The 19,071-nt window shown below is 37.5% G+C and overlaps 1 protein-coding gene across 1 annotated transcript; it reads left to right on the forward strand.

Annotated features, from left to right (window-relative positions):
• Positions 1-6,856: 6,856 nt before the first annotated feature.
• LOC306965721 (cocaine- and amphetamine-regulated transcript protein-like) lies at positions 6,857-18,026 on the forward strand. The gene is made up of 3 exons (XM_079560250.1): positions 6,857-7,097; positions 8,640-8,723; positions 17,806-18,026. Exons 1-3 carry the CDS (start codon positions 6,981-6,983, stop codon positions 17,911-17,913), a joined length of 309 nt encoding a protein of 102 aa, XP_079416376.1. The 5' UTR covers positions 6,857-6,980; the 3' UTR covers positions 17,914-18,026.
• The last annotated feature ends 1,045 nt before the right edge of the window (positions 18,027-19,071 follow it).

Genomic DNA, 19,071 nt, shown 5'->3' on the forward strand with positions numbered 1-19,071 from the left:
GCCTCTGGTGTTTCTGAACCAAAAGCCTCTGGTGTTTCAGGAGCAAAAGTCTCTGGTGTTTCAGAACCAAAAGCCTCTGGTGTTTCAGAACCTAAAGTCTCTGGTGTTTCAGAACCAAAAGCCTCTGGTGTTTCAGAACCAAAAGTCTCTGGTGTTTCTGAACCAAAAGTCTCTGGTGTTTCAGAACCAAAAGTCTCTGGTGTTTCAGAACAAAAGTCTCTGGTGTTTCTGAACCAAAAGTCTCTGGTGTTTCAGGAGCAAAAGTCTCGGTGTTTCAGAACCAAAAGTCTCTGGTGTTTCAGGAGCAAAAGTCTCGGTGTTTCAGAACCAAAAGTCTCTGGTGTTTCAGGAGCAAAAGTCTCTGGTGTTTCAGAACCAAAAGTCTCTGGTGTTTCAGAACCAAAAGTCTCTGGTGTTTCTGAACCAAAAGCCTCTGGTGTTTAAGGAGCAAAAGTCTCTGGTGTTTCAGAACCAAAAGCCTCTGGTGTTTTAGAACCAAAAGTCTCTGGTGTTTAAGGAGCAAAAGTCTCTGGTGTTTCAGGAGCAAAAGCCTCTGGTGTTTCAGAACCAAAAGCCTCTGGTGTTTCAGGAGCAAAAGTCTCTGGTGTTTCAGGAGCAAAAGTCTCTGGTGTTTCAGAACCAAAAGCCTCTGATGTTTCAGGACCAAAAGTCTCTGGTGTTTCAGAACCAAAAGCCTCTGATGTTTCAGGACCAAAAGTCTCTGGTGTTTCAGAACCAAAAGTCTCTGGTGTTTTAGAACCAAAAGTCTCTGGTGTTTCAGGACCAAAAGTCTCTGGTGTTTCAGAACCAAAAGTCTCTGGTGTTTTAGAACCAAAAGCCTCTGATGTTTCAGGACCAAAAGTCTCTGGTGTTTCAGAACCAAAAGCCTCTGGTGTTTTAGAACCAAAAGTCTCTGGTGTTTAAGGAGCAAAAGTCTCTGGTGTTTCAGGAGCAAAAGCCTCTGGTGTTTCAGAACCAAAAGCCTCTGGTGTTTCAGGAGCAAAAGTCTCTGGTGTTTCAGGAGCAAAAGTCTCTGGTGTTTCAGAACCAAAAGCCTCTGGTGTTTCAGGACCAAAAGTCTCTGGTGTTTCAGAACCAAAAGTCTCTGGTGTTTCAGAACCAAAAGTCTCTGGTGTTTAAGAACCAAAAGTCTCTGGTGTTTCAGAACCAAAAGTCTCTGGTGTTTCAGAACCAAAAGTCTCTGGTGTTTCAGGACCAAAAGTCTCTGGTGTTTCAGGACCAAAAGTCTCTGGTGTTTCAGAACCAAAAGCCTCTGGTGTTTCAGAACCAAAAGCCTCTGGTGTTTCTGAACCAAAAGTCTCTGGTGTTTCTGACCCAAAAGTCTCTGGTGTTTCAGAACCAAAAGTCTCTGGTGTTTCTGAACCAAAAGTCTCTGGTGTTTCAGAACCAAAAGCCTCTGGTGTTTCAGAACAAAAGTCTCTGGTGTTTCTGAACCAAAAGTCTCTGGTGTTTCAGAACCAAAAGTCTCTGGTGTTTCAGAACAAAAGTCTCTGGTGTTTCTGAACCAAAAGTCTCTGGTGTTTCAGGAGCAAAAGTCTCGGTGTTTCAGAACCAAAAGTCTCTGGTGTTTCAGAACCAAAAGTCTCTGGTGTTTCAGAACCAAAAGCCTCTGGTGTTTCAGAACAAAAGTCTCTGGTGTTTCTGAACCAAAAGTCTCTGGTGTTTCAGGAGCAAAAGTCTCTGGTGTTTCAGAACCAAAAGTCTCTGGTGTTTCAGAACCAAAAGTCTCTGGTGTTTCTGAACCAAAAGCCTCTGGTGTTTCAGAACAAAAGTCTCTGGTGTTTCAGGACCAAAAGCCTCTGGTGTTTCAGAACCAAAAGCCTCTGGTGTTTCAGAACAAAAGTCTCTGGTGTTTCAGGACCAAAAGTCTCTGGTGTTTCAGGAGCAAAAGCCTCTGGTGTTTCTGAACCAAAAGTCTCTGGTGTTTCAGAACCAAAAGTCTCTGGTGTTTAAGAACCAAAAGTCTCTGGTGTTTCAGGAGCAAAAGTCTCTGGTGTTTCAGGACCAAAAGCCTCTGGTGTTTCAGGAGCAAAAGTCTCTGGTGTTTCAGAACCAAAAGTCTCTGGTGTTTCAGAACCAAAAGTCTCTGGTGTTTAAGAACCAAAAGTCTCTGGTGTTTCTGAACCAAAAGTCTCTGGTGTTTCTGAATCAAAAGCCTCTGGTGTTTCAGGACCAAAAGTCTCTGGTGTTTCAGAACCAAAAGCCTCTGGTGTTTCAGAACCAAAAGTCTCTGGTGTTTCAGAACCAAAAGCCTCTGGTGTTTCAGAACCAAAAGCCTCTGGTGTTTCAGAACCAAAAGTCTCTGGTGTTTCAGAACCAAAAGTCTCTGGTGTTTCTGAACCAAAAGCCTCTGGTGTTTCAGGAGCAAAAGTCTCTGGTGTTTCAGGACCAAAAGCCTCTGGTGTTTCAGGAGCAAAAGTCTCTGGTGTTTCAGAACCAAAAGTCTCTGGTGTTTCAGAACCAAAAGTCTCTGGTGTTTCAGAACCAAAAGTCTCTGGTGTTTCAGAACCAAAAGTCTCTGGTGTTTCAGAACCAAAAGCCTCTGGTGTTTCAGAACCAAAAGTCTCTGGTGTTTCTGAACCAAAAGTCTCTGGTGTTTCAGAACCAAAAGTCTCTGGTGTTTCTGAACCAAAAGCCTCTGGTGTTTCAGGAGCAAAAGTCTCTGGTGTTTCAGGAGAAAAAGCCTCTGGTGTTTCTGGAGCAAAAGCCTCTGGTGTTTCTGAACCAAAAGTCTCTGGTGTTTCAGGAGCAAAAGTCTCTGGTGTTTCTGGAGCAAAAGCCTCTGGTGTTTCTGAACCAAAAGTCTCTGGTGTTTCAGAACCAAAAGTCTCTGGTGTTTCAGAACCAAAAGTCTCTGGTGTTTCTGAACCAAAAGCCTCTGGTGTTTCAGGAGCAAAAGTCTCTGGTGTTTCAGGAGAAAAAGCCTCTGGTGTTTCTGAACCAAAAGTCTCTGGTGTTTCAGGAGCAAAAGTCTCTGGTGTTTCAGAACCAAAAGTCTCTGGTGTTTCAGAACCAAAAGCCTCTGGTGTTTTAGAACCAAAAGTCTCTGGTGTTTCAGGAGCAAAAGTCTCTGGTGTTTCAGAACCAAAGTCTCTGGTGTTTCTGAACCAAAAGTCTCTGGTGTTTCAGGAACAAAAGCCTCTGGTGTTTCAGAACCAAAAGCCTCTGGTGTTTCAGAACCAAAAGTCTCTGGTGTTTCTGAACCAAAAGTCTCTGGTGTTTCTGAACCAAAAGTCTCTGGTGTTTCAGGACCAAAAGCCTCTGGTGTTTCAGGAGCAAAAGTCTCTGGTGTTTCAGAACCAAAAGTCTCTGGTGTTTCAGAACCAAAAGTCTCTGGTGTTTCTGAACCAAAAGTCTCTGGTGTTTCTGAACCAAAGCCTCTGGTGTTTCAGAACCAAAAGTCTCTGGTGTTTCAGAACCAAAAGTCTCTGGTGTTTCAGAACCAAAAGTCTCTGGTGTTTCAGGAGCAAAAGTCTCTGGTGTTTCTGAACCAAAAGCCTCTGGTGTTTCTGAACCAAAAGTCTCTGGTGTTTCTGAACCAAAAGTCTCTGGTGTTTCAGGAGCAAAAGCCTCTGGTGTTTCAGGAGCAAAAGTCTCTGGTGTTTCAGAACCAAAAGCCTCTGGTGTTTCTGAACCAAAAGTCTCTGGTGTTTCAGAACCAAAAGCCTCTGGTGTTTCAGAACCAAAAGTCTCTGGTGTTTCAGGAGAAAAAGCCTCTGGTGTTTCAGAACCAAAAGCCTCTGGTGTTTCTGAACCAAAAGCCTCTGGTGTTTCAGGAGCAAAAGCCTCTGGTGTTTCAGGAGCAAAAGTCTCTGGTGTTTCAGAACCAAAAGTCTCTGGTGTTTCAGAACCAAAAGCCTCTGGTGTTTCTGAACCAAAAGTCTCTGGTGTTTCAGAACCAAAAGTCTCTGGTGTTTCAGAACCAAAAGCCTCTGGTGTTTCAGAACCAAAAGCCTCTGGTGTTTCTGAACCAAAAGTCTCTGGTGTTTCAGGAGCAAAAGTCTCTGGTGTTTCTGAACCAAAAGTCTCTGGTGTTTCAGGAGCAAAAGTCTCTGGTGTTTCAGGAGCAAAAGTCTCTGGTGTTTCTGAACCAAAAGCCTCTGGTGTTTCAGGAGCAAAAGTCTCTGGTGTTTCAGAACCAAAAGTCTCTGGTGTTTCAGAACCAAAAGTCTCTGGTGTTTCAGAACCAAAAGTCTCTGGTGTTTCAGAACCAAAAGTCTCTGGTGTTTCAGAACCTAAAGTCTCTGGTGTTTCAGAACCTAAAGTCTCTGGTGTTTCAGAACCTAAAGTCTCTGGTGTTTCAGAACCAAAAGTCTCTGGTGTTTCAGAACCAAAAGTCTCTGGTGTTTCAGAACCAAAAGTCTCTGGTGTTTCAGAACCAAAAGTCTCTGGTGTTTCAGGAGCAAAAGTCTCTGGTGTTTCAGGAGCAAAAGTCTCTGGTGTTTCTGAACCAAAGCCTCTGGTGTTTCAGAACAAAAGTCTCTGGTGTTTCAGGAGCAAAAGTCTCTGGTGTTTCAGGAGCAAAAGCCTCTGGTGTTTCAGAACCAAAAGTCTCTGGTGTTTCAGGAGCAAAAGTCTCTGGTGTTTCAGGAGCAAAAGTCTCTGGTGTTTCAGAACAAAAGTCTCTGGTGTTTCTGAACCAAAAGCCTCTGGTGTTTCAGGAGCAAAAGTCTCTGTTTCAGAACCAAAAGTCTCTGGTGTTTCAAAACCAAAAGCCTCTGGTGTTTCTGACCCAAAAGTCTCTGGTGTTTTAGAACCAAAAGTCTCTGGTGTTTTAGAACCAAAAGCCTCTGGTGTTTCAGAACCAAAAGTCTCTGGTGTTTCTGACCCAAAAGTCTCTGGTGTTTCAGAACCAAAAGTCTCTGGTGTTTCAGAACCAAAAGTCTCTGGTGTTTCAGAACCAAAAGCCTCTGGTGTTTCTGAACCAAAAGTCTCTGGTGTTTCAGAACCAAAAGTCTCTGGTGTTTCAGGAGCAAAAGTCTCTGGTGTTTCAGGAGCAAAAGCCTCTGGTGTTTCTGAACCAAAAGCCTCTGGTGTTTCAGGAGCAAAAGCCTCTGGTGTTTCAGGAGCAAAAGTCTCTGGTGTTTCAGAACCAAAAGTCTCTGGTGTTTCAGGAGCAAAAGCCTCTGGTGTTTCAGAACAAAAGTCTCTGGTGTTTCAGAACCAAAAGTCTCTGGTGTTTCAGGAGCAAAAGTCTCTGGTGTTTCAGAACAAAAGCCTCTGGTGTTTCAGGAGCAAAAGTCTCTGGTGTTTCTGAACCAAAAGTCTCTGGTGTTTCAGGAGCAAAAGTCTCTGGTGTTTCAGAACAAAAGTCTCTGGTGTTTCTGAACCAAAAGCCTCTGGTGTTTCAGGAGCAAAAGTCTCTGTTTCAGAACCAAAAGTCTCTGGTGTTTCAAAACCAAAAGCCTCTGGTGTTTCTGACCCAAAAGTCTCTGGTGTTTTAGAACCAAAAGTCTCTGGTGTTTTAGAACCAAAAGCCTCTGGTGTTTCAGAACCAAAAGTCTCTGGTGTTTCTGACCCAAAAGTCTCTGGTGTTTCAGAACCAAAAGTCTCTGGTGTTTCAGAACCAAAAGTCTCTGGTGTTTCAGAACCAAAAGCCTCTGGTGTTTCTGAACCAAAAGTCTCTGGTGTTTCAGAACCAAAAGTCTCTGGTGTTTCAGGAGCAAAAGTCTCTGGTGTTTCAGGAGCAAAAGCCTCTGGTGTTTCTGAACCAAAAGCCTCTGGTGTTTCAGGAGCAAAAGCCTCTGGTGTTTCAGGAGCAAAAGTCTCTGGTGTTTCAGAACCAAAAGTCTCTGGTGTTTCAGGAGCAAAAGCCTCTGGTGTTTCAGAACAAAAGTCTCTGGTGTTTCAGAACCAAAAGTCTCTGGTGTTTCAGGAGCAAAAGTCTCTGGTGTTTCAGAACAAAAGTCTCTGGTGTTTCAGAACAAAAGCCTCTGGTGTTTCAGTAATGTTTCTGTTTTGGAAGTGTCTCAGTAAAAGCTCTTTCCTCCTGATTCGTCCTGACAGGCGTAAACTGCACAAACTCGGCTCAGCAGTTTCCGCTCCAGCGTTTGGAGCTTTTTGAAGTGGCTCAAACGAAGCCGCTGCGTCTTTATGATCCACAAACTCTCAGCGATGATGACCAGACTCTCAGACTCTCAGAGCTTCAGATCCTCCATCACAGACGAGGTGTTTCATTCTGATCCAGACTCAGAGCAGATACAAAGTGAGTGTGTTACATGTGCTGAGCTCATTATAGTGTTCCCTCTGCTGCCCCCGTGTCCTTGAGCAGGACACTTCCTCCTGTGTGAAATGGACTAATAGTCACTCACCCTTAACCTCTTAACTCCCACCTGAACGGATCCTATTTTCTCCAGTTTGGCTTTACCCCAATCAAAAAGCTTCTTGTGCGACAAAAAAGTGACAAAAACTCAACCAAAAAATGACAAAAATTCAACAAAAATTCAACTAAAAAGTGACAAAAATGTGACAAAAAAGTGACAAAAATAAAAAAAAAAACTCAACAAAAAAATAACAAAAATGGAAAAAAAGAAAAAACATACAAAAGGTGACACAACACAGCAACAGCGTGAGGAAAAAGATCAGTTTTGTGGGTCTTAGCTTTCAAATGGGGTGTTTCACAGGCCTAGATAACGGCCAAAGAGGACAGAGTGCATTTGGTTCAGGCGGGGGGTCAGAGGTTCAGCCTCTAACCGTGTCTGACAGTGAATGACTTTGCACTAAACACTAAAGTTGTTTACCAAATCCTGTCCCAGCACTTAGGGACTGACGTCACGGCCTCACAGCAGCCGCACGTGTACGTCAGAGCCGTGAGAGAGAACACAGAAGAGGCGCGGAGAGGCGGGGCCCTTCAAAGCCGCGCGCGGAGCGGAGCGCACGGGTCAAACCGCTCCTGCCTCTCACGCGCCCGCACCTGTCTCTCCAGAGTCCCCTGTTCCTCCTGCTCCTCCTGCTGCCAGATGTGGGCGCGAGCCGTGCTGTGCGCCGGGCTGCTGTGTGCGCTGTGGCGCGCGGGACGCACGGAGACCGAGAGGCGCGAGAGGGACGCGCTGGACCTGCGCTACAGCAACAGACTGGTGAGACTGTGGAGATCCACTTTAACCTTTAAACACTGTGGACTCGTCTTCATCAGGACAATTATTAAACTTAGTATTAGTTTGTGACATTTCAGGCGTGTTTACTGAATCCGCGCATCGTGCAGGGCAACATATTTTTATTTAGTTTTAGTCTTTTGACGAAAATGTAATTCAATTTTAGTCTAGTTTTAGTCGACTAAAATTGCAAGTAAATTTAGTGGACTTTGCATTGATAATATTCATTTTAATGAATATTATAAGTGGCTTTTGGACAATCAGACATGTGAACACAACATGGTCTAGACCAGCGGTTCTCAACCTTTCGGAGCCGCGACCCCCATTATAACAGTTCATTAGGATCGTGACCCCCACCCGGGTCAGACCATGGGAAAAACAGGGACATTAACCCCTTAACTCCCGCCTGAACCGAGCACATTTTCTCCAGTTTGGCTTTACCCCAATCCAAAAGCTTCTGGAAAAAAGGTGAGAAAATAGCAACAAAACTGAGACGAAAACAAGGATGGGAATGTGACAAAAAAGTGAGAAAACATTGACGAAAAAATGTATGAAAAAGTGGCAAAAATGTGATTAAAAGTGACAAAAAAATGATAAAAAATGGACAAAAATGTAACAAAAAAATGACCAAAAAATGATGAAAAAGTAACAAAAATGAGTGTAATCCCCAACAAAAAAATGATGGAAAACAGATCTGACGACGTGAGGAAAAAGATCCTCTCGGTTCAGGCGGGAGTTCAGAGGTTAAACCTTTACAACTCTTAAAAAACAAAGAAAAAACAATGGCTAAAACAAAAATGAATTAAATTTAGAACAAATAATGGCACCCTGGTAAAACAGCATGTTTGCTACGACACCATAATAATAATATTAAAATATATATTTTATCTACATGCTCTGGCGACCCCCTAGTGGATCCCGACCCCCAGGTTGAGAAGCCCTGGTCTAGAGTCACCACTGACACATATCTGGCTGTGTGGAAGATTGTGGTGTTTTGTCCCTTTCTGATCTTTTATCTGTGAACATTTACCTACTCTTTTCATATGTATTGTTGTCATTCATCCCTCACTGTCTCTTTATGTCTCTGTGATGGTGTTTTCTCTGTATGTTTGTGCCTGTGTTTGTCTAACTCAGGCACATTTACATGTTGAAGAAACACATGTTGATTAACGTCTGTCCCAATTCAAATAAAGATATAAAATAATCATGTTTAATGTTGTTCCTCTGCTTCATGTTTCTGCTCCACATGAACAAAGCTCAGAGCTGATCCTTTAAACATGATCTGAGGCTCTTTCAGACGCTCAATACAAGTTTGGATGATTTTAGTCTCTCCTTTTCATTTTTATTTAGTCTGATTTTAGTCGACTCAAATATCTGGACATTTTAGTCACAGTTTTAGTCTCATGAGGAACTTTTAATTTAGTTTTAGTCCAATTTTAGCCACAAAAATATCACTTTGACTAAAATTAAGACTGAATATTTGAGTGGATGAACTGAACCCTGTGTGTTTGTCTGGGCGTGTTTCAGCTGGGAGACCTGCAGGATGTGCTGGAGAAGCTGCAGACGAGGAAGATCGGCCCCTGGGAGAAGAAGTACGGACAAGTCCCTTCAGTGAGTCACGTTTACTGTGTCTGTGCATCACATCTGTTACTGACACATCTGTTACTGACACATCTGTTACTGACACATCTGTTACTGACACATCTGTTACAAAGGGTGTTTTATTTACACTATGAGGATCATGTCATAAAAAACATGTGGAAAAGAAAATGTGCTGAGTCTAAAAACATCCCTGAAAAACATGCCTGGGACTCATCCTTTAGCCAGAAAGCCTTTACAGCAGAGGCAGTTTGAGTGTTGAAATGATCCACCTCGTGACATCAGCAGGTGAGGGTCGACTGTTATAAACAAAAACACAATAACAAGACGTCCGTTTGGTGCAAAATGTGAAGGAGACACATGTGAGACAGATGTTGGATTCCAGCTGCTCGAGAGAAGCTCCACAAATCAGGCTCGGAATCAGAGATCGAGAAAAGTCTGAACACTGTTGAGCTCAAGAAGGAAAGCTCGAAGTCTGCTGGAGCTTTTAACGTTGAGGCGGTCACCACGGTGACTGTTTATCGCTCATTTCTCTGTAATAGGTACGTTCACGATTTCGAATGTGATGATGTCATGATGTCAGATGGAGGGCGGGGCCAACACAACTCTATGGGAGAAATGCAGTTTTTGGAAGAAATCTCCAAAATGAAAATTGACAAATGTTTTTCCTCTTCAGTATTTGATCGTGATCGGATTCACAAACCTGTGATATTATTTTTTTGTCTGAAAGTCCTTTCTATTGGACAACATCACGCTCATGTTTTCACATATTGTCACCACTTTTGGATGTTTTTCAGAGATAATAATTGTACATTAGTTCATATGAGCCGACAGAGGAGACGATGAACTTTGTGATAGTTTTTGTTTCATGTGGATTCCTCCAGTAATGACTGAGACATGAGCCAAAAAACAAAGACATAAAAATATGCATTTTGTCAGTTACCACAGTTACCATAGTTACCGTCAGTCGCTCCACCTCAATGTTAAACTATGGCTCTTTAGAATGTTGTGATGTCACGTGAACGCTACCTATTCACATGACACAAAAACTGTCACAGAGTTCAAAGCCCTCTCTCTTCCAGCTCAAATGAACTAAGGTCTAAGTATTTCCTCATAAAGGCGTCCAAGGCAAGATTCAAAATTCAAAAACATGAGTGTGACGCTGGTCAGTAAGAATAATATGAACAAATAAAACAAATAAAACAAATCATGATCAGGGAAAACATTCATTTTCTTTTTCTCTCCCATGGGGTTGTGTTGGCATTATGAGAGGGGAATTTATTTTGATTTTTTTACTGAACGTTCACACACAAGTAACAGACAGCTGTGAAGTGAAAGCAAAATGATACATGATTCTGTTATTTTCAAAAAGTGAAAAGTGGGGCGTGCATAAGTATCATACAGATGAATGAATACTTTGTGGAACCCCCTTTTACTGTAATAACAGCAGAAAGTCTTTTGGGGTTTGACTCTACAAGATTTACACATGTAGAGACTGACATTTGAGCCCATTCCTCTTTACAAAACAACTCCAGCTCTGTCACATTAGAAGGAGAGCGTTTGTGAACAGCAGTTTTCAGATTATTCCACAGATTTTCAATAGGATTTAGGTCAGGACTTTGACTGGGCCATTCTAACACATTAATATGTTTTTATTGAACCATTCCATTGTAGATTTATCTTTGTGTTTAGGGTCATTGTCCTGCTGAAGGTGAAGCTCCGCCCCAGCCTCAGTTCTCTTGTGACTCCAGCAGGTTTTCCTCCAAAATGTCTCTGTATTTGGCTCCTTCCATCTTCACAACTATTCTTACAATCTCCCCAGTCCCCGCTGAGGAAAAGCAGCCCCACAGCATGATGCTCCCCCCCCGTATATCTGACACTGGGGATGGTGCACTCAGGACCATGAGCAGTGTTAGGTTTGCTCCATACATAACGTTTGTCTCATCTGACCAAAGCTCCTTCTTCCACATGGAGCTGTGTCCTCCATATGACTTCTACAAACTTCAAACAGGATTTCTTATGGCCTCCTTTCAATAATGTCTTTCTTCTTCCACTCGTCCATGAAGGCCAGATTTGTGTAGATACGACTTATAGTTGTCCCATGTCCAGATTCCCCCAGCTCAGCGGCAGGACTTCACAGCTCCTCCAGAGTTATCTTGGGGCACTTGGTTGTATTTCTGACCAGTGTCTCCTTGTTCAGTTTGTTAGTTTAGGTGAACGGCCGTGTCTTGGTAAGTCTGCAGTGGTGCTTTACTCTTTCCATTTCTGAATGATGGATTGAACAGTTGCAGATGTTTAAATCTTGGGAAATCTTTGTGTAACTTAAGGCTGCTTTAAACTTCTCCACAGCTTTATCCCTGACCTCTCTGGTGCTCCTTGACCTTCATGATGTTGTTTAGTGACCAACACACTCCGACCACAGCTCTGAGGGCCTGAAAGAACAGCTGTAATTATACTGAGAGTAGATTACACACAGGTGCCTCTATTTAACCGTTAGGCCAAGGAGTGAACATTCTAGAGTCATGAGGAACGTTATAAAGGCAATTTAATGCACTCAGAAAATGCTGTATGATACTTATGCAGGCCCCACTTTTCACTTTTCTATTTTTTGAAAAATAACAGAATCATGTATCATTTTGCTTTCACTTCACAGTTGTCTGTTACTTGCGTGTGAAGGTTCAGTAAAAAAATAAAAATAAAATCTTTATGTTTAGGGCTGTAAACATGACACAATGTGCAAAAGCTCAAGGTGTATGAATACTTACGAGAGGCACTGTATAATCTAATAAAGTGAGCTGTGGTTGTGTTTCAGTGTGACCTGGTCTAATATAAATGTGACAAAAAAATGACCAAAAAAATGACAAAAAATGTGACAAAAATGTGACAAAAAAATGACAAAAAAATGACAAAAAAATGACAAAAAAGTGACAAAAATGTGACAAAAAAATGACAAAAAAATGACAAAAAAAATGTCAAAAAAATGTCAAAAAAATGTCAAAAATGTGACCAAAAAATGACAAAAATGACAAAAATGTGACAAAAAAATGACAAAAATGACAAAAAAATGACAAAAAATGTCAAAAATGTGACAAAAAATGACAAAAATGTGACCAAAAAATGACAAAAAATGACCAAAAAAAATGACAAAAATGTGACAAAAAATGACAAAAAAATGACAAAAATGTGACAAAAAATGACAAAAATGTGACAAAAATGTGACAAAAAAATGACCAAAAATGACCAAAAAAATGACAAAAAATGACAAAAATGTGACAAAAAAATGACAAAAATGTGACAAAAAAATGACAAAAAATGACAAAAATGTGACAAAAAATGACAAAAATGTGACAAAAAATGACAAAAAAATACAAAAAAATGTCAAAAATGTGACAAAAAAATGACAAAAATGACAAAAATGTGACAAAAAAATGACAAAAATGATAAAAAAAATGACAAAAAATGTCAAAAATGTGACAAAAAAATGACAAAAATGTGACAAAAATGTGACCAAAAAATGACAAAAAATGACAAAAATGTGACAAAAATGTGACAAAAAATGACAAAAATGTGACAAAAAATGACAAAAAAATGACAAAAATGTGACAAAAAAATGACAAAAAAATGACAAAAATGTGACAAAAAATGACAAAAAAATGACAAAAATGTGACAAAAAAATGACAAAAATGTGACAAAAAATGACAAAAAAATGACAAAAATGTGACAAAAAAATGACAAAAAAATGACAAAAAAATGGAAAAAAAATGACAAAAATGTGACAAAAAATGACAAAAATGTGACCTGGTCTAATAAAGTGTGCTGTGTTTGTGTTTCAGTGTGACCTGGTCTAATAAAGTGTGCTGTGGTTGTGTTTCAGTGTGACCTGGTCTAATATAGTGTGCTGTGGTTGTGTTTCAGTGTGACCTGGTCTAATAAAGTGTGCTGTGGTTGTGTTTCAGTGTGACCTGGTCTAATAAAGTGTGCTGTGGTTGTGTTTCAGTGTGACCTGGTCTAATAAAGTGTGACCAAAAAATGACCAAAAAATGACAAAAAATGTGACAAAAAATGACAAAAATGACAAAAAAATGACAAAAATGTGACAAAAAAATGACAAAAATGTGACAAAAAATGACAAAAATGTGACAAAAAATGACAAAAAATGACTAAAAAATGACAAAAAATGACAAAAATGTGACAAAAAAATGACAAAAAAATGACAAAAATGTGACAAAAATGACAAAAAAATGACAAAAATGTGACAAAAAAAATGACAAAAAATGACAAAAATGTGACAAAAAAAATGACAAAAAATGACAAAAATGTGACAAAAAATGACAAAAATGTGACAAAAAATGACAAAAATGTGACAAAAAATGTGACAAAAAATGACAAAAATGTGACCTGGTCTAATATAGTGCACTGTGGTGGTTGTGTTTCAGTGTGACCTGGTCTAATATAGTGTGCTGTGGTTGTGTTTCAGTGTGACCTGGTCTGATAAAGTGTGCTGTGGTTGTGTTTCAGTGTGACCTGGTCTAATATAGTGTGCTGTAGTTGTGTTTCAGTGTGACCTGGTCTGATATAGTGTGCTGTGGTTGTGTTTCAGTGTGACCTGGTCTAATAAAGTGTGCTGTGGTTGTGTTTCAGTGTGACCTGGTCTAATAAAGTGTGCTGTGTTTGTGTTTCAGTGTGACCTGGTCTAATATAGTGTGCTGTGTTTGTGTTTCAGTGTGACCTGGTCTAATAAAGTGTACTGTGGTTGTGTTTCAGTGTGACCTGGTCTAATAAAGTGTACTGTGGTTGTGTTTCAGTGTGACCTGGTCTGATATAGTGTGCTGTGTTTGTGTTTCAGTGTGACCTGGTCTAATATAAATGTGACAAAAAAATGACCAAAAAATGACAAAAAATGTGACAAAAAATGACAAAAAATGACAAAAAAATGACAAAAAATGACAAAAATGTGACAAAAAAATGACAAAACTGTGACAAAAAATGACAAAAATGTGACAAAAAAATTACAAAAAATGACAAAAATGTGACAAAACATGACAAAAATGACAAAAAAAATGTGACAAAAATATGACAAAAAAATGACAAAAAAATGTGACAAAAATGACAAAAAAATGACAAAAAAATGACAATAAAATGACAAAAAATTGACAAAAATGTGACAAAAAATGACAAAAAAATGACAAAAATGTGACAAAAAATGACATAAAATTGACAAAAAATGACTAAAAATTGACAAAAAATGACAAAAATGTGACCTGGTCTAATATAAATGTGACAAAAAAATGACCAAAAAATGACAAAAAATGTGACAAAAAATGACAAAAAAATGACAAAAAATGACAAAAATGTGACAAAAAAATGACAAAACTGTGACAAAAAAATGACAAAAAATGACAAAAATGTGACAAAAAAATGACAAAAATGTGACAAAAAAATGACAAAAATGTGACAAAACATGACAAAAATGACAAAAAAAATGTGACAAAAATATGACAAAAAAATGACAAAAAAAATGTGACAAAAATGACAAAAAAATGACAAAAAAATGACAATAAAATGACAAAAAATTGACAAAAATGTGACAAAAAATGACAAAAAAATGACAAAAATGTGACAAAAAATGACAAAAAATTGACAAAAAATGACAAAAATGTGACAAAAAAATTAGAAAAAATGTGACAAAAAATGACAAAAATGTGACAAAAAAATGACAAAAAATGACAAAAATGTGACAAAAATGTGACAAAAAAATGACAAAAAATGACAAAAATGTGACAAAAAATGACAAAAATGTGACCTGGTCTAATATAGTGCACTGTGGTGGTTGTGTTTCAGTGTGACCTGGTCTAATATAAATGTGACAAAAAAATGACCAAAAAATGACAAAAAATGTGACAAAAAATGACAAAAAATGACAAAAAAATGACAAAAAATGACAAAAATGTGACAAAAAAATGACAAAACTGTGACAAAAAAATGACAAAAATGTGACAAAAAAATGACAAAACTGTGACAAAAAATGTGACAAAAAAATGACAAAAATGTGACAAAAAAATGACAAAAAAATGACAAAAAATGACAAAAATGTGACAAAAAAATTACAAAAAATGACAAAAATGTGACAAAAAAATGACAATAAAATGACAAAAAATTGACAAAAATGTGACAAAAAATGACAAAAAAATGACAAAAATGTGACAAAAAATGACAAAAAATTGACAAAAAATGACAAAAAATTGACAAAAAATGACAAAAATGTGACCTGGTCTAATATAAATGTGACAAAAAAATGACCAAAAAATGACAAAAAATGTGACAAAAAATGACAAAAAAATGACAAAAAATGACAAAAATGTGACAAAAAAATGACAAAACTGTGACAAAAAAATGACAAAAAATGACAAAAATGTGACAAAAAAATGACAAAACTGTGACAAAAAAATGACCAAAAAATTACAAAAAATGTGACAAAAAAATGACAAAAAAATTACAAAAAAATTACAAGAAATGACAAAAATGTGACAAAACATGACAAAAATGACAAAAAAAATGTGACAAAAATATGACAAAAAAATGACAAAAAAAATGTGACAAAAATGACAAAAAAATGACAAAAAAATGACAATAAAATGACAAAAAAATGACAAAAATGTGACAAAAAATGACAAAAAATTGACAAAAAATGACAAAAAATTGACAAAAAATGACAAAAATGTGACAAAAATGTGACAAAAATGTGACAAAAAAATGACAAAAATGTGACAAAAAAATGACAAAAAAAATGACAAAAAAATGACAAAAAATGACAAAAAAATGACAAAAAAAATGACAAAAAAAGGACAAAAATTGACCAAAAAATGACAAAAAAATGACAAAAATGTGACAAAAAAATGACAAAAAATTACAAAAAAATGACAAAAAATTACAAAAAAAATGACAAAAAATGACCAAAAAATGACAAAAAATGACAAAAATGTGACAAAAAATGACAAAAATGTGACAAAAAATGACAAAAATGTGACAAAAAATGACAAAAATGTGACCTGGTCTAATAAAGTGTACTGTGGTTGTGTTTCAGTGTGACCTGGTCTAATAAAGTGTGCTGTGGTTGTGTTTCAGTGTGACCTGGTCTGATATAGTGTGCTGTGGTTGTGTTTCAGTGTGACCTGGTCTGATAAAGTGCACTGTGGTTGTGTTTCAGTGTGACCTGGTCTAATATAGTGTGCTGTGTTTGTGTTTCAGTGTGACCTGGTCTAATATAGTGCACTGTGGTTGTGTTTCAGTGTGACCTGGTCTAATATAGTGTGCTGTGGTTGTGTTTCAGTGTGACCTGGTCTAATATAGTGTGCTGTGGTTGTGTTTCAGTGTGACCTGGTCTAATATAGTGCACTGTGGTTGTGTTTCAGTGTGACCTGGTCTAATAAAGTGTGCTGTGGTTGTGTTTCAGTGTGACCTGGTCTGATATAGTGTGCTGTGGTTGTGTTTCAGTGTGACCTGGTCTAATATAAATGTGACCAAAAAATGACCAAAAAATGACAAAAAATGTGACCAAAAAATGACCAAAAAATTACAAAAAATGTGACAAAAATGACCAAAAAATTGACAAAAATGTGACAAAAAATGACAAAAATTTGACAGTGTGACCTGGTCTAATAAAGTGAGCTGTGTTTGTGTTTCAGTGTGACCTGGTCTAATATAAATGTGACAAAAAAATGACAAAAAAATGACAAAAAATGTGACAAAAAATGACAAAAATGACAAAAAAATGACAAAAAAATGATTAAAAAATGACAAAAATGTGACAAAAAAATGACAAAAATGTGACAAAAAAATGACAAAAATGACAAAAAAAAAGTGACAAAAAATGACAAAAATGACAAAAAAATGTGACAAAAAATGACTAAAATGTGACAAAAAAATGACAAAAAATGACTAAAAAATGACAAAAATGTGACAAAAAAATGACAAAAAATGACAAAAAATGACTAAAAAATGACAAAAATGTGACAAAAAATGACAAAAATGTGACAAAAATGTGACAAAAAATGACAAAAATGTGACAAAAATGTGACAAAAAAATGACAAAAAATGACTAAAAAATGACAAAAAATGACAAAAATGTGACAAAAAATTACAAAAAAAATGACAAAAAAAGGACAAAAAAATGACAAAAAATGACAAAAATGACAAAAAAATGACAAAAAAATGATTAAAAAATGACAAAAATGTGACAAAAAAATGACAAAAATGTGACAAAAAAATGACAAAAATGACAAAAAAAATGTGACAAAAAATTACAAAAAAAATGACAAAAAAAGGACAAGAAAATGACAAAAATGTGACAAAAAAATGACAAAAAAAATGACAAAAAAAGGACAAGAAAATGACAAAAATGTGACAAAAAAATGACAAAAATGTGACAAAAATGTGACAAAAAATGACAAAAATGTGACAAAAATGTGACAAAAAAATGACCAAAAAAATGACAAAAATGTGACAAAAAATGACAAAAATGTGACAAAAATGTGACAAAAAATGACAAAAATGTGACAAAAATGTGACAAAAAATGACAAAAATGTGACAAAAAAATGACAAAAAAAATGACAAAAATGTGACAAAAAATGACAAAAATGTGACAAAAATGTGACAAAAAATGACTAAAATGTGACAAAAATGTGACAAAAAAATGACCAAAAAAATGACAAAAATGTGACAAAAAATGACAAAAATGTGACAAAAATGTGACAAAAAATGACAAAAATGTGACAAAAATGTGACAAAAAATGACAAAAATGTGACAAAAAAATGACAAAAATGTGACAAAAAAATGACAAAAAATGACAAAAAAAATGACAAAAAAAGGACAAAAAAATGACCAAGAAAATGACAAAAATGTGACAAAAAAATGACAAAAATGTGACAAAAAATGACAAAAAAATGACAAAAATGTGACAAAAAAATGACAAAAAATGACAAAAATGTGACAAAAAAATGACAAAAATGTGACCTGGTCTAATATAGTGTGCTGTGGTTGTGTTTCAGTGTGACCTGGTCTAATATAGTGCACTGTGGTGGTTGTGTTTCAGTGTGACCTGGGCGAACACTGCGCCGTGAGGAAAGGCTCTCGGATCGGGCGAATGTGTGACTGTCCACAAGGAGCTTTCTGCAACTTCTTCCTCCTCAAGTGTCTATGAACCTCTGGCCCCGAAAGAAGAGTCTATTTTCACACCTGTACAAACTGTAAAGTGTAAATTATATGATGGATGGGAAATAAAGCTTTTGTGATCAGTGCATTTGGGCTTCATGTGATTCTGCAACAACCCTGAAGTCTGTGTGTCGGGTTTGTGACTTTCAACCCACCCAGAACATTAAAGTCACCGTTTCATCAGATATATGCCACAGTTACTTTGTTTAAACTGTCCAAAATGTTCATACTATTTGTCCCTCAGGTTCAGCGACATTTCCATCTGATCTCACACCCCTCGTTAATTTCTCGAAGCACTCCTCAACTCCTCTTATTTAGGAAACTATCTGTTAATCCAGTATTTCGTTGTGTAAAGTGTTAAAACACAAACACTGCTCTGAACCGGTTAATAATAAATCTGTCCTGAGGCTTTTAAGGGGAGATTTACCCGTCAGGTTATTTCCATCAGCCTCTGTGGTAGAACATGTACATCAGATTCATCTCGATAGTTTGTTCTGCAGAATCATCTTTTTTCCCAGGGGGGGGGCGGGTCTCCAGCTCCACCACTCAGGGATAAGACAGGAGTCACATGATCAGTGTTTACCACGTCCTCCCTGATCCCACATGGTGATGGTCATTGTTCTATAGAGAAAACAATAGATTTTGAGGAAAGAAAGTACATTTTTGACCCAGACTATGTTTGTTTAGTGCTGATATTATTGCTCATAAAACCATAGGATTTAGATTAGATTAAATTGCTGTTTCTCAGGCAAAATGTGATGCACTTTTCCCCTGATAATCTCAAATTATGATGCTGATACAGTTGAACAACGGCTGACGGGGTGAGGACAAAATATATATATATATATATATATATATATATATATATATATATATATAGTTATTAACGCCGACCTGATCTTAATACTTCCACAGAATGACTAAACAGTGGAAATGAAAGACAGATTTGTGCTAATGTTACAAATTAAAGCATCTGATGAGGTCAGAAAGACGGGCAGGTCAGATCAGCTGCAAAGGCTCATGGGATCTGCCATGTCACACTGAGCAGATGCTGTAAACACAGCAGGAGCTGAGAAACACCGGGGTCCAGGATCATCCAGAGACCCCGGGGTCCAGGATCATCCAGAGACCCCGGGGTCCAGGATCA

The sequence above is a fragment of the Gobius niger genome (genome assembly GCF_951799975.1).
Source record: "Gobius niger genome assembly, chromosome: 7".
Lineage (NCBI taxonomy): Eukaryota > Metazoa > Chordata > Actinopteri > Gobiiformes > Gobiidae > Gobius > Gobius niger.